Below are 15,775 nucleotides of genomic sequence, written 5' to 3' on the forward strand. Positions count from 1 at the left end.
GCATGACTAAGCCGCTTCTGGCAAACCAGAGCATGGTTTATGGTTGTATGGTTTACAACTGGTTCACTTTCGATTTAAGTACACTGCTGCAGCTACCATGCACATACAAGCAGACACAAACAAACACACAAACTAGCCTGAATTTCAGTCGTTCGAGGGCGCTCAAAACATCTCCAATTTATATAAAGGTAAAGGTAAAGGGACCCCTGACCATTAGGTCCAGTCGTGACCGACTCAGGGGTTGCGCGCTCATCTCGCTCTATAGGCCAAGGGAGCCAGCGTTCGTCCGGGTCATGTGGCCAACATGACTAAGCCGCTTCTGGCGAACCAGAGCAGCACACGGAAACGCCGTTTACCTTCCCGCCAGAGCGGTACCTATTTATCTACTTGCACATGACGTGCTTTCGAACTGCTAGGTTGGCAGGAGCAAGGACCGAGCAACGGGAGCTCACCCCGTCGCGGGGATTCAAACCGCCAACCTTCTGATCGGCAAGTCCTAGGCTTTGTGGTTTAACCCACAGCACCACCCGCGTCCTGGGTTATTTGTAGGACATAGGAATTCATTCATTATTATTTTTTCAAAATATAGCCTGATCCCCCACAAGGTCTGAGGGGCAGTGGGCCAGCCCCCTGCTAAAAAAGTTTGCTGACCCCTGAGTGTAAGTTGTTCTCCCCACCCCAATTCAGTTAAGTAAACCAAGTCTGAACTCTTTCTAGATCTAGCGCGGACCCTTAAGCAGCTCGCCAAAAATTTGAGGCGGAGGTCTTTCCAAGCCCCACCAGGAGATACTTGGGAACTAAGAAGGGACCCTTCTGGATGCCAAGCACATGTTCTGCAACAGAGTTACAGCCCTTCCTGTAAACAGTACATCGCACAGGAAACCCAAAGTGCTTCCTCCCTCCCTTTTTACAGACTGACAAAACAGTTCTCTTTTCTTTATAGCAGGAGAAACCCAGCCAACTTTTAAAAGCATGTCTCAATAAAAAAAGCTGGTAGGGTTGTTGGGGCGGGTGCACAGAGACCAGATATACTGTACATGGCTTTCAGGGACAACATCAGACCACCACAGTTGGCCAGCCCTATTGGAAGACCACCTTGCATCAAGTATTTTCAATGGTTTGGACCAAAGTTAGTTACAGTTTCTACTAAGAGGTCACGTCCCATTGAATTAAGAGGGAGCCTGAGCCCTGGAAATTAAGCTTACAATGGCAGCCTTAGGAAAATGGAAAGCTGCCTTATACGGAGTCGCAACCATGGTCCATCTAGCTCAGTACAGTGGTACCTCGGGTTAAGTACTTAATTCGTTCCGGAGGTCCGTACTTTAACCTGAAACTGTTCTTAACCTGAAGCACCACTTTAGCTAATGGGGCCTCCTGCTGCTGCCGTGCCGCCGGAGCACAATTTCTGTTCTCATCCTGAAGCAAAGTTCTTAACTCGAGGTAATATTTCTGGGTTAGCGGAGTTTGTAACCTGAAGCGCATGTAACCTGAAGCATATGTAACCCGAGGTACCACTGTACTGTCTGCTGTGACTGGCAGCTGCTTTTCAAGGCTTCACCCAGCCCTATCTGGCGATGGCAGAGATTAGATCGGGTTAGTAACCTTTTTCAGCCATGGGCCGGTCCACTGTCCCTCAGACCATGTGGTGGGCCGGACTATTTTTTGGGGGGGTGGGTGGGGGGAGAACGAAATCCTATGCCCCACAAATAACCCAGAGATGCACTTTAAATAGAAGCACACATTCTACTCATGTAAAAGCACGCTGATTCCTGGACCATCCGCGGGCCAGATTGAGAAGGTGATTGGGCCGCATCCGGCCCCTGGGCCTTAGGTTGCCTACCGTGATCTAAGACTTTCCTAGTGCAAAGCAGGTGTTCTACTGCCGAGTTACAGCCCTTTACCTTCAACATTTCTCTTTCCCGCCCTGCCCTTGATGCAGGTTTGCAGCACAAACTCATTCACAGCAAGCCTGAAAACAGTTTCTAAAAATACTCGATTCCACCCTCATCGGGGTCAATCTCACTAGGTCTTCTGCGCACTGCTGGCCCCATTAGCACTGCTCAATAATACATAGCTACAAACTAACTGGGACACGGTAGATTTCCAAAGCTTTTGAAACACCATTCAAGATCATAATGAAGACTTGTTACAGTGGATCCTTGTGTTACGTACAGTGGTACCTCGGGTTAAGTACTTAATTCGTTCCGGAGGTCCGTTCTTAACCTGAGGTACCACTTTGGCTAATGGGGCCTCCTGCTGCCGCCGGAGCACGATTTCTGTTCTCACCCTGAAGCAAAGTTCTTAACCCGAGGTACTATTTCTGGGTTAGCGTGGTCTGTAACCTGAAGCATATGTAACCCGAGGTACCACTGTATGTCCTCCCTGAGAACGCTTTGGGTTATGAGCTCCGCTAACCCGGAAGTAGATGCCCCTTGTTATGAACTTTGCCCCGGGATGCGAGCGGAAGTCGCATGGCAGCAGCGGGAGGCGCCATTAGCAAAAGAGCGCCTCATGTTAAGAACGGACCTCCGGAACGAATTAAGTTCGTAACCCGTGGTACCACTGTAATAGGAAGCGAGACACTGGTGGGCTGGCTCTTGTATCTCATCCCCTTAACACAACTTTAGCATGCCGCAACTCAGTGAGAGAACACCTGCTTCTCATGCAGAAGGTCCCAGATTCCCTCTGCCGCCATCCCTAGGCAGGGCTGAGAGACTGAGGAAAGCAAAATGGCACTTAAAAGGATCTGAAATATATATTTTTGAAGCTAGGATTTATTTTATTCTGGGCTTGTCTTATTTGATGTTTTAATGTGTTGTAAACAGCTTTGAGAATTGTTCTTTAAAATGTAAAGTGGTATAGATATTATTATTATTATTATTATTATTTCTTTCCATTGGGGGAACAGAAACCTAGACCAGTGTTCCCCAACCTTGGGCCTCCAGCTGTTTTTGGACTACAACTCCCATCATCCCTCGCTAGCAAGACCAGTGGTCAAGGATGATGGGAATTGTAGTCCAAAAACAGCTGGAGGCCCAAGGTTGGGGAACACTGACCTAGACATTCCATTGTGGAGACCATAACCTTGGTTTAAGGTGCCATTTAGCTGTTAGCTGAGTTTCTAACACTGGCAACCAGCTATCCTAGAGTTGCTTGCTTAAAACCTCTGATGTCAAGGGATTGTTTGGATGCTCAGGGCTCATTCACACTCTGCCTCTCTCGTGTCTAGAAAGCAGGCATAGGCAAACTCGGCCCTCCATATGTTTTTGGGACTACAACTCCCATCATGCCTGACCACTGGACCTGTTAGCTAAGGATGATGGGAGTTGTAGTCCCAAAACATCTGGAGGGCCAAGTTTGCCTATGCCTGCCCTAGTGGTTTTCCCAAGGAAAGCCCACTGTTGAAGCTCTAAACTGGAGCAAATGTCAATCCGGAGAAAACCTGATTGAGCACTAAAGAGAAGTTTCCCCTGGGTAGAGCAGCAGACCAGAGGAAGTGTGGACAAGCCCTCAAGCTGCCGAAGGTAATGGCCATGGAATGTTGACAAACAGAGCTGCACCTGTGAGGAAAGGGAAAGGTCAACTTAAGACGAGAGAGAGCCACTTTGCAAATGTCCTCAAGTACCAAAAAGGGATGAATACTTACGATGGGAAAGAAAGCAAGAAACTGTAGAAAGGGTCTTGTAAGTTAATGAACCGAGGTAGACATGGAAGTTACAGAATTTACAGTGTAGCAGCAGGCAGGTCATTAGGGGAAGAGTTCCTTTGAGATCTTGCGATAGCATTGCTCTCTGGTTTCAAGATTATTTCAATCTCTGGCAGCGGTAAAGTTGTTGCTGTCATTTGTGGTGAGCGGACAGCTAGTTCATGCCATCCTGGTTTCAACACTATTTAGATTTTGTAAACTCTCACGAAATTCAAGCATAGCTTCCTTCTATGAAATCATTCACTCCTCTCAGGTAGCAACATGTGCCACTCGAGATGCTGTTGGACAACAAACTCCCATCAGCCCCAACCAGAATGGCCATGGACCAGGGATGATGATGATGATGGGAATTGCGGTTTGGCAACATCTGACAAGGGTTCCCCATCCCTGCTCTAAGAAATCCTTAAAAAGGAGCACTCAAACTATTAACATGCGCAGATTGTGCTCAGAGTATTGCAGCCTTGCAAATAAGCCCACAAAAGTTACTAGCCTGATAGTGAACCATATCCGTTCAACAACAGCCCGCTCTGCTTTTTACACTGGGTACACTCACCCACATGTTAATTCCTTATTGCCTATGGCTACCAAGCCTGTGCTTAAATACAAGTTTGGATTAATAATGCCTTTGACATGTAAGGGCACTTTATCGCTGCAAATCAGGTGAATGTATTTGCATAAAAGCTTGCTAATTATTAAATTGTATTTACTGCACATAATATGGACACCTGGGTAGCACAGGGTTAACAGGAGTAGGCAAAGCACATGACCCCCCCCTTCTCGCTCCGCCCACAAGTCAAGCTGCAGGTCTAGTTCTGCAATTTTTACAAAGCTGTGTGGACGGGTGGAATGGGGAGGGGCACACCCTGCGCATGGAAAAGTTGCTGGGTTTTGTCCCTCGCTTCTCTAGATAGGGCTGGGAAAGACTCCCACCCCTGAGAGCATGAACTGCTTCTATGCAGGCCAGGATTGGGCAACATGTACCCATTCAGAAGGGACACTGTGGCGCTGTGGGTTAAACCACAGAGCCTAGGGCTTGCCGATCAGAAGGTCAGCGGTTTGAATCCCCGCGACGGGGTGAGCTCCCGTTGCTCGGTCCCTGCTCCTGCCCACCTAGCAGTTTGAAAGCACGTCAAAGTGCAAGTAGATAAATAGGTACCACTCCAGCGGGAAGGTAAACGGCGTTTCCGTGCGCTGCTCTGGTTTGCCAGAAGCGGCTTAGTCATGCTGGCCACATGACCCGAAAGCTGTATGCCGGCTCCCTCGGCCAATAAAGCGAGATGAGCGCCGCAACCCCAGAATCGGTCACGACTTGACCTAATGGTCAGGGGTCCCTTTACCTTTACCCATTCAGAAGCTGTTGGACTCCCATCATCCCTGGGCATTGGCCATTCTGGCTGGGGCTGACTACAGAGGCCTATAGCTTCTCCATCTTTGGCAGATGATAAAGTGCTAGATGGACCAATGGCCTGAGTCTGACTTGCATAAGACAGAGAGAAACTACAACACAGTGGAAGAACGCATACAAAACTTTTGTTGTTGTTGATGTTCCCGGGAATGGAAGAGGAAGCAACTTCTTGCGGCACAGAACAGCAACATTTCAACAGAATGGCAGACTGGGTATTGCATCTTCCGATGTTCTATTACCAAATTAAATCTAGTATTATGTCAGTTCATGGCTTGTTTAAAAAATAAATAAATCAGACGAACAAATAAAAAACTCCCCGTTTAGAAATTAAGTGCAAGGCAAGTAGTGGCTGTGTGGTGGTCTACTACAGCATAGGTCCTCAACGAGTGGCCATTCCAGGTGGGTTGCAGCCAAGTTTTTGCCACCATATGGCTCTCTAGCTAAGGCTTACTGGACCAAAGGAGCAGCATATGCCATTACTGGGCTGAGAAGCATTCTTCCGATGAGACACTCCTTTTGTCTATTTCCATGAGCGCTTCAACTTGGCAGGGAAAAGGCACGAGCCCTTTTCAATAGGATACATATTTCTGATCAATCATATGCCCCACTTTCCTATAGCTGGGCCTGTAGGGATAGAGCTCTCTCTGGAACAGGCACACTCTGTTCACTTTTGAGTCTATATCTATTGTTTTCCAGGCTTCTCCTTAAATGGAATTTTGCAGAGGGGACTGGCATGCGGAAATTTCAGCTGCGGTGGGTTAGTTAGGATTAGCTTGGTTGCCCACCAGGGCAGCAATGAGGGTCCTGGGATTAGCGATGGCAGTGAGAGCGCTTGGAGGAAGCAGGAATTCCACATCAGGATCACCTCACTTCCTTTAACCTGAAATAGGTCTGGGTCAACTCATGGGTCTCTCTCCCCGTGACGCAAGCCAGGAGTCAGGGGTGGGTCTTTGGCCTGGACCAGTTGGGAACTGGTCTACAAGCATGGGAGGTTAAGAAGTACACCCCCGAACCTATGGAGATAACTGCTGGCTAATATGAGGTAGATCTGCAAGGCTGACTTCCTAATGGACAACAGCAACAGCAAAACTACTTTCCCCACTTAAGCTGGGGAAGAACGCTAACCGGGTTAACTTGGCTGGTGTGTAAAAGGACTGCAAGCTCAGCTCAATTCGGACACTGAGAACAAATTCCAAGGATCAGAATGTGCTGAGATGTACCCCAATCTAATTCTATTGGTTAAGGTCATACGCACAACAAGCCTGAAGGCTTGCCCACCCCAGTCTACAGTCACTGTGGTTTCATCAACCATTTCCTTTGTGTGGTGGGGGGCAGGGAGAGTTACAGAGAGAGTCCCAATAAAGCCAGAAACAGAAAGATTTGGAGGGGAGGGGGGGAGGGAAGAAACCACAAAACAGGTAACAGCATCAACCCTCCAAAAGAAGCTATGTTTACAGCTTCCAGGGTGGCAGCTGTGTTATATCTGCTGCCGCAGATAAAAAGCATTCAGCGCCACAGAAAAGGCAAAATATTTTAAGGTGGTATCTGCTTATCCAGTTGGGAGGTGGGAGAGTTTAGGTGACAATCAATCTTAAAAGATTGGGAGCGGGGGAGTAGCACCAAATTGTACTTAAAAGGATCTCCAGTTAACAGCAAAGTGTATGCAACAGCTTTCAAAGGCAAAACAATAAGACCTGAAAGGGATTTTCTTTTGCATTTCAACAAAGAAAAAGGTAAACAAGGAGCTTGCCACTTAAAAAAACCAAACAGCTTTCTGAACCAGCTGAATTACTACCATCCTGGCTTCTCTGTGGGAGAACAAGATTTGGGGGCACTGAGTATCAGGGACCATGGGAGCTGTGGACTGACAACATCTGTCCCAACACACAGTGTCCATCCCTGGCCTACGGTTTGCAACTGGTTCACTTTCGATTTAAGTACACTGCTGCAACTACCATGAACATACAAGCAAACGCAAACAAACACACAAACTAGCCTGAATTTCAGTCGTTCGAGGGCGCTCAAAACATCTCCAATTTATATAAAGGTAAAGGTAAAGGGAACCCTGACCATTAGGTCCAGTCGTGACCGATTCAGGGGTTGCGCGCTCATCTCGCTTCATAGGCCGAGGGAGCCAGTGTTCGTCTGCAGACAGCTTCCGGGTCATGTGGCCAGCATGACTAAGCCGCTTATGGCGAACCAGAGCAGCGCATGGAAACGCTGTTTACCTTCCCGCCAGAGCGGTCCCTATTTAACTACTTGCACATGACGTGCTTTCGAACTGCTAGGTTGGCAGGAGCAAGGACCGAGCAACGGGAGCTCACCCCGTCATGGGGATTCGAACCGCCAACATTCTGATTGGCAAGTCCTAGGCTCTGTGGTTTAACCCACAGCGCCACCCGCGTCCCATCCAATTTATATACTGCCTCTTAAAATACCAAGACTGTGTACAATAACACAATTCAAGACAAAAGAATCCCAAATATGATAAACCCCAATCTAATAAAAAAAGAACGTATCACAAATATAGCAGCCTCGAATCACTCCACTGGTATCTGAGGCCAAGGGAAAGCTTAGGTACATAGATAGGCTTTTAACAGGTGATGGAAGCTCACCCTGGCAGATGCCTAGCTCAGGCCACAGACCGGGGGCCACCACAGAAAGGGCCCTTCAAACAGCCACAAGATGAACCTCTGCAGACCACAGCATAACGGGTTTATTTATCATTTTCTCCGTAAGAGCTCTGTATATCAGAGACAGATTTAATGCTGCAATTCAAACCTCACCAAATATAATGCAACTTACTTTCAAGTTCAACGTGCAAGGGACTGCAGCTTTATGTTTAAAAATCACAACACAGCAATAAAACAATAAAAGCACAAGGTTCGTATAAAATGTGATGCCGAGTAGGCCCACTGAGATTGATAGACTTGACTACCTAAGTTATTTTGCAATCCTATGCATTTCAAAAGCGGTGCTCTAGAGAAGACTACATCACAGGAAACTATAAGAGAAATCGAAAGGGATAATTCCATCAGCTTCCTGAGATACAGTTCCCGGAATTCCAAACAACAAGGAAGCCAAGAACCATTAAAGTGATTTACGTTTTGTCACATAGACACACCCAGGCAAATGCTTTATGATGCAGAACGGAGACCCGGTGACACATTTAGCAGCCTGGCAGATCTGGCTGCAGGAAAGGAATTAGGATTCCCTCAAACTGGTTTGTCCTCGCTGGGCAATGGCTGCAAGGCAGTCTTGGCCAAGAGGCAACTCTCAAAAGCCATTTGATAGCTCAGCAGCAGCAGCTCTGGAAAGACCCAAGTAGGAAGCAACAGCAGAAAGGTCCCATTCAGATGCTAAAACACAATTGATGCAGGCTTTGTGTGGTTTGTGGGAGGGTTCACATGTTGCCTGTGTGTGTGTGTGTGTGTGTGTGTGTGTGTGTGAGAGAGAGAGAGAGAGAGAGAGAGAGAGAGAGGGAAGGGGGGGGGTCCAGCAGGGCCTCAAGCTCAAGGCAGGGGTGGGTGGGTGTGGGTGTGTACACAGCCCACTTAATCCTGTTTTGGATTATTGTGGAATTCAAACACTTGTTAATTTTTTAGACTCTGCACCCTTCAGGGTAGTCCCTTTCACTTTAATTCTGTACAGAGCCATGCACATTGATCGTGCTATATAAACGTTGAAAATGTTTTTTTAAAGCCTTTGTGAAGCTTCACCACAATATCAAAAATATTACTCTTAATATTTATTACTTGCTTTACTCATTTAAAAAAAATGGCTAGAAGCAACTCACGAACCAAAACACTGAAACCAACTACAATAAACACAACCCATAAAAGCCTTTTTTTTAAATAAACAAACAAGCAAATGCATTTCTACAAATAAAAGGCAGGTCTGGTAGCTCTTGCCCAGCCAAAACAGGTCACAAAGACCCTTCAAAATCCTGTTCATAAATATGAAAGCAAGTCTGAAGACATGTGGAATGTCAAAATGTATTTTAGTCTGGCTTTTAGCTTTCTGTTGATTTTAATTATTGCTTTTTGAACTAAAAATGGTGGATTTAAACTGTTTTTGACTGATAATTTTCTTGCTCTGCTCTTTTTGCAAGCCAGCTTTGAGGTTTTGTTGCAATCAAGCAGCATATAAAACTTGTGAAACAAACAAACAAACAGACAAATAAATACTTATTGCATTCTGAAGTAATATTCGTTACCACGTTAAGCTGGTGTGCTGTAAGACCAGAGTCTTGAATTACATAACAACACCTGCTACGTGAAAGGCCCTCCGAAACTGTGGCTCCCAAGGAATCCAAACCCAAGTGCCACCAAGCCCCACCCCAAAATGAAAACCGAGAATCTCATGATGTTGCAGATCCATGCATCTTGTGATTTGACATTCATGCACACAGATAAATATGACCCCCACCTAGTAAAACAGCATAGTTGGTGTGGAAAGATACTCGCTAAGCGGGGCTCAGTGGGGTAAGATGCAGAAACTGCTGTCCACCTCCAAGGTCCTTGAACCAAGTCTACAGACTTAGTTCCTGCCGACGAAAGCATGAGCCTTGGCTGTGCCGCTCCAGAGTTCACATGATGGAATGCTCCTTCATGCCAGTTAAGATACAGGATATCCCCGAAACTAGAGAACTAACATGACAGGGAGAAAAATAAGCTGGGCTGGAACCATTCCTGACATGCTCATTTTCTACATGCTGGGATTAACTGTTGGTGCGAAAGAACCAACGTGTCCGTTCCTTCCAGAGACACATGTTTATTAACTCAGGAAAATGCTTTGGGTTGTATTCAATGATAGCTCTACTCACATAGTAGGCCCACTGAAATCAACAAACATGACTAACTGTAGTTCATTAATTTCAATGGTTCTGGTCTGAGTAAAATGTAACTGGACACCACCCAATGGGGCTCAATTAAGATTCAAATTAAATGCTGGAGGCACTGAGGAGCTAATCAGGTTCTCCCCTGGAGGCAGATTTTGGCAGCATCCCACATCAGGTGTAGATAACTCACAAATAGCCAAACTGATGCATCACACAAGGTACTGTTTCTGGAAACTACCCTGAGTGGATGGGGCAACACAGTCAGATGGGTGGGGTATAAGGAATAAATCATCATCATCATCATCTCCAGGTTGGGCTGGGAGAGACTTCACCTGAAACCCTAGAGCAGGCTTCCTCAACCTCGGCCCTCCTACGAGGCCTAGGACCCTCGTACCTACGGGACCGCCTCTCCTGGTATGCCCCACGGAGAGCCTCAAGGTCCATAAATAGCAACACCCTAGTGGTCCCGGGCCCTAAAGAAGTTAGATTGGCTTCAACCAGAGCCAGGGCCTTTTCAACACTGGCCCCGGCCTGGTGGAACGCTCTGCCTCATGAGACCAGGGCCCTGCAGGATCTGATTTCTTTCCGCAGGGCCTGTAAGACAGAGTTGTTCCGCCTGACCTTTGGCTTGGAGCCAATTTGATTCCCTCCCCCTCTTTCTTTTTCCTTTCTCCTCCTGTGATAAGGCTGCATTTTAATATTTTAATGTTTCAATATTTTAATTGTTGTATTTTAATCTTGTTTTTAAGTTGTATTCATTCAACTTGTTTTTATTATTGCTTGTTAGCCGCCCTGAGCCCGGCCTTGGCTGGGGAGGGCGGGGTATAAATAAAAATTATTATTATTATTACAACTCCCATGTTCCCTAGCTAGCAGGACCAGTGGTCAGGGATGGGAATTATAGTCCCAAAACAGCTGGAGGGCTGAGGCTGAGGAAGCGCCCTAGAGAGCTGCTGCCAGCCTGTGTTGACGATACTGGGGTGGATGGACCCTTGTATAAGTCACATTCCTATGTTCCCACCTATCCCATCTGCCTAATCCACATGGGTGCATCTATCAAAATAAAATTAATAATAATAATAATAATAATAATAATAATAATAAACGGGGTCTTACTACAAAGTGTAAATTCTGGACTGCAGCTGGGTGACCGAGGTTTCCTTAACACTAAGCAGAAAGAAAAGTAGCTCATGTGCAGATTTTTACAAACAGGAGCTGGCCTCTGGGATTTGCATGCATAACATGGTGTTTTGCCACACCAAGGAAACAAAAGCAAGGGTGTTGACCCAAGGACTTTTGCAAGGTTTTCAAGGGAACAAAATCAGAATATTTATCCTTTGATTCTGCAAGAGAAACAGCCTTGCTGCATTTCCTTAGGGCAACTGGAGGGCGGGAGGGGGGGAGGGAAGAAGAGAGAATTAAAGACTGGGGGTGGGGTGGGGGAAACATGCTGCTTTGTGCAAAACCGATCTGCTTCCTGATTATTTGACCTGAGATAACCCCACCCCCAGCAACATCCAGCCCCTATTTTTGAGCTTGCAGAGGTACCCTGGGAAAAAGAGTCCTTGCACCGGAGAAGCCCAGAACCGAAAGGAAACAGAAGCCGAGAACTAGAGACTACGCCTCCCAGAAAGCATTGCACGCAGCCTGCGCCAAACACACAGGCAGGAATTTGGTTGCACTGATGATGCAAAGCCCTGACTCAACCAATCCCCGAGCGCAGGAGGAATGTCAACAAACAAGGAGGTCTGGAGGCCACATGACACCAGACAGCAACAAAGCTCAGATAAGCAACAGGGAGAAGCAGGGTTTAGAGCTGGAACTCCTCCTCCTGTGTCTATAAAAGCAACTGAAGGCCGTTCGTACCCAAACAACAAGAGGACTCCAAGGTGGAAATTGGCACAGTGATCCAGTTCAAAACAGGATTTAATTCTGGGCACACAACTTGGTCTGCCACAACTTAGCGGTGCCATTGCCATGTAAATAGATAAAACAAAACTTGCTTGAAAATTCAAAAGGAGATTTCATGATGGGGGGTAGGGAAGGAGGGCTAACTAATTTCAGCAGTAAAGTGACAAATGTCCCTACAGATTTTGTAGAGTGAGCTAGTTCTCAGTCTGGGGAGCATCACAAGAGGAAAAGTTAAACCCCAAAGACAGAAAAGAATCCGGCATATGAGTACAGAACATCGCAGACTGACACCAACAAGGCCAAATGGATCAAAAGTGAGATTCAGCCAAGCCTTCCTAACTTTTGTCCGCATATACTGTACATTCAAAATACGATCTAATTGAGTAGCAGAACATGCCAAAGGGAGCAAAAGCAAACAGCCAGCCTAACAAGTTGACTTTAGGTAAAACACATCTACTGGACGCACACTCCATTTCAATGTCCGCATTTTGAAGATGAAGGACACTCCTTCATTTCAAGGTACTGCCCCATTGATGGGATCCTGGCCTACAGTTAAAGCTTTCTGCCTTGCAGTTAAGCCTGTGTGTCCCCTTGCTCCTATCGGGTTATATATAGTTTTTACAAAGTGTACAGACTTTTCTCCCGTCACTCTCCAAAACCTCCAATAATCCACAGCTCTCAGCAAAGTTTTAAAGTATCACACCTTAGCCTCTCCCCCTCCCTACAACATCCTTCCAAGATAGAAGTAAACTAATACCTGGAAGTCATACAAGGCAACGATATTTTCATGCTTCAGTTCCTAGAAGGAAAGAGAGAGGAGATGGTGGTATAAGCATTTATAAAATCGCAAACAGTCGCCTTAAATCGAAATGTCAATAGCAGCAAAAACATTCTCCCCCCCCCCCCTTACCTTGAGTATTTTGATTTCCTTTCCCAAGAGAGTCTGGGATTTTGCCAAGTTTTTCTTGTTGATGCATTTTATTGCTACCTCCACTTCAGGTTTCTGAAAGTTAATAATAATAAAAAAGACAGATGTAGAATGTAAGTTGGAAGTGGCGAAGCCCGCATTTTATTTTCACATGCTCAGAAACACACATGCGCGTCTCTCTAATGAGTCCATATGCTTCAAACCACAAGAGAAGTGTTCAGAAAACTCTGCTTCACTATCCCAAACCATATAGAGTACATGTCCAGGCTTGCCCTTTATTGAATTTGAATTTGTCAGACACCGGGGAAGAGGGGGAACAGATATTCATTTCAAATGGCTCTTTACGCTGCCATTATCCTCTTAATTTAAGCAATACAAATATTTGGATTGTAGAAGTTGATCCCCAGCTTTACGGATGATGTGAAAAAAGGTGCCCACCCATGGACTGTGTGTTTCTTTCGTTTAATCATTAAGTGATGTAGGAGGCATATTTAACAATGCCAAGGACACTTTGGAGACATGGGCTAATCTTTAGGGATAAGGAAGCCAGACAGCAACCCTGCTACAGAAGTCAGTCCAGCTTCCCAGGAACTTTCACCCCCTTGTTCAACAAGACAGTACAATGGCCTGGTAAAGAAAGCCGACAAGGTTACCGGTCCGCAGAGGGAGAGCCTTCCCTCCTCTGCCACCCTGTTTGGATTCCAGCCTGAATGCAGTTATTCTGTCGCCTATGGACTACCAGGCTAGTGTGCCTTTAAATACAAAGCTGCAGAGCCACATAGCTGAGTATTTATAGTTCCTCCAGTACTGCAATGTGTTTGTTAGCTTGTGGCCGCTTTAGATAGGCAGGGTTGCCAAGCCGATAAGGCCTGTTTTCATTTTGCCTATCCAAAGTCTCGGATTTCTTCTTGGCATGTTGAGAATAAATTGCATCGAACCTAAAGCTGATCAACTCCCTTGCGAAAGTTAACTTGCGGCATAGTAGCAATAGATCCAAATTGTTATAATAATAAAACAACAGCAACAGCAACAACTTGGGAGTTTCTAAGCTCCTTTTCTTGGAAGTGCATCCCTTGAAGTCAAGTCAGTCTGTCTTCTGAGTTGACTAGTTTAGAACTGGTCTCATCCTGACCCGATTTGCATGGCCAAGAGTCCTGTTTATTGCAACAGAGTGTTGCCTGGACCCACAGGACGAGCAAGCAAAGTGATCCAGTTCAGCTGTGTGTTTATTTAGGCTCTTCCAAAAGTAGATACGTGTATTGCCTAAGAGAGCAGTAGGGAAGGTGTGTGTGGCATACATATTACAAAAAGGAACAAAATAGTTTTAATACAAAAACCCCAGAGAGGGGGAGAGGGCTGTGTGTGTGTGTGTGTGTGTGTGTGTGTGTGTGTGTGTTAAACTGCTACTTATCTCCCAAGTACAGATGAGTAGAGCCACTAAAAAAAAAGTTTGGAAAGAAGAATAAACATTGCATTTACCTCTTTGTGCCTCCCTTTGAAAACGACGGCGAAAGCTCCATGCCCGATCAAATCCTTCCTGCTGAACTCAAATTTCCCAACCGTCTCCATGCCTTTCCACGTTTGGGCCTCAAGTGTGAATGGCGAGAAGGAGCTTGGTAGCAACAGCAACAATATAGGTATAGTTGAAAAGGGGGGTGGGGGTGGGAAGGCGAGTCGAAGGCCTCCCCCAAACCCTCTTTATTAAAGCGGGGGTGGGACCCTAAGCACACACAATAAAAATAATAATAAAGTTTTGAAAGACACCGAAGCCCTCTCTTTCAAGGACAATCAAGAGGAACTAGAAACTTGAAAAAGCAAAACTTCTCTCCTGTCCAGCTCTCGGCAGTTAAATTTCTGGCTTTGGACTCCCACCTCTTCTTCGGCCATCGGCTGTCTTTTTCTGTAAAAAGGCCGGGATTTAGTCATTGTTACGAAGGGACGGGAGGGGAGGGAGTTCGAGTCCCGGCTACCAAACTTTCCCCATTTTTATCGCAGCCAGGAAAGTGGGGTGGGGGGAGAGAATTAAAACCAATATTTAAAACACGTATATAAATGTGCAGATAGAATAGGTATCAAGTCTCCAAATTAAAGACCTTGTGAATGAGCCCCAGCACTAGGAAGAGCTCGTCCCGTTGGGCCGCCCGGCTACGAAGACCGACCCATCTCCGGCCATCCGGAGCTCAAAAACGCAAGCTGATGCAAGACGCGTAAATCCACCCGGAAAAAAAAACACCAGCCTCTCCAACCTTGACGTCAAATCCACCTTAAAAAGAAAGACCCAGCAAAAAGACCACCATCCACCTTAAGACCAAGTCCACCTTAAGAGTTGTTGTTGTGTTTTTTCACCCCCCTCTCTGCCCCCCTTCCTCTTCCAACCAGTTTTTTGTTTCTACAAACAGCTGCCCAGATGCGCGCCGGGGATGCCCTTCCTTCTTTCCTTCTTCTTCTTCTGGGATTCTTGCGGAGGGGGGGAAATCCCTTTTTTGTTGTCTCTCGCAGGAGAAGGAGGCGAATTAAGTGGGGGGGGGGTCCAAGCAGAGGCTCCCTTCTGGCTTGGCTGGCGGAGGAGAGGATCCGCGGAGCAGCCGCTGCTGTTTCCAGCTTCAGACAAAAGACCTGCGAGGCTCAGGGCGCAGGAGAGCTCAGCTCTGCCTCTCCGCCTTATTTATTTATTTCCCTGGGAGCGCAGGCGCCGTTGCGACCGGAGAGAGAGAGAGACTAAATAAATGGAGACAGCAGCAGCAGCAGCAGCCACCTAAAGGCAAAAAGGAGGGATGAGCCGGGCGGCTTTTAAAGGCACAGCAAAGATCTCGTGAGTCACGCAGAGTGAAGCGCGCAGGCACACGCGCGCGCGCAAGTGGTTGCAGTTGGGCATTCTGCAACGAGTCAGGGATCGCTCAGCTTCGAGCATCACCTGAGACACCACATGCTGGAGCTGGAAGAGGGAGGGTGTCCCAAGTCCCTCCCCCCTCCCCAGCCCAAGGA

General features: G+C 46.7%; 1 protein-coding gene across 2 annotated transcripts in view; it reads right to left on the reverse strand.

Moving 5' to 3' along the window:
• The window catches only part of ULK1 (unc-51 like autophagy activating kinase 1), a 113,579-nt gene extending 98,028 nt beyond the window's left edge, over window positions 1-15,551 (reverse strand). For both annotated transcript variants that reach the window (XM_028709083.2, XM_028709082.2), the window contains exons 1-3: window positions 14,270-15,551; window positions 12,773-12,865; window positions 12,620-12,661 (exon numbers count right to left, since the gene is read on the reverse strand). In XM_028709083.2, the coding sequence (XP_028564916.2) occupies window positions 12,620-12,661; window positions 12,773-12,865; window positions 14,270-14,359 (225 nt within the window). In that variant the 5' untranslated portion in view covers window positions 14,360-15,551. The remainder of the gene's footprint in view (window positions 1-12,619; window positions 12,662-12,772; window positions 12,866-14,269) is intronic.
• Window positions 15,552-15,775: the final 224 nt, after the last annotated feature.

This window comes from Podarcis muralis, chromosome 16 (assembly GCF_964188315.1).
Source record: "Podarcis muralis chromosome 16, rPodMur119.hap1.1, whole genome shotgun sequence".
Taxonomy (NCBI): Eukaryota; Metazoa; Chordata; class Lepidosauria; order Squamata; family Lacertidae; genus Podarcis; species Podarcis muralis.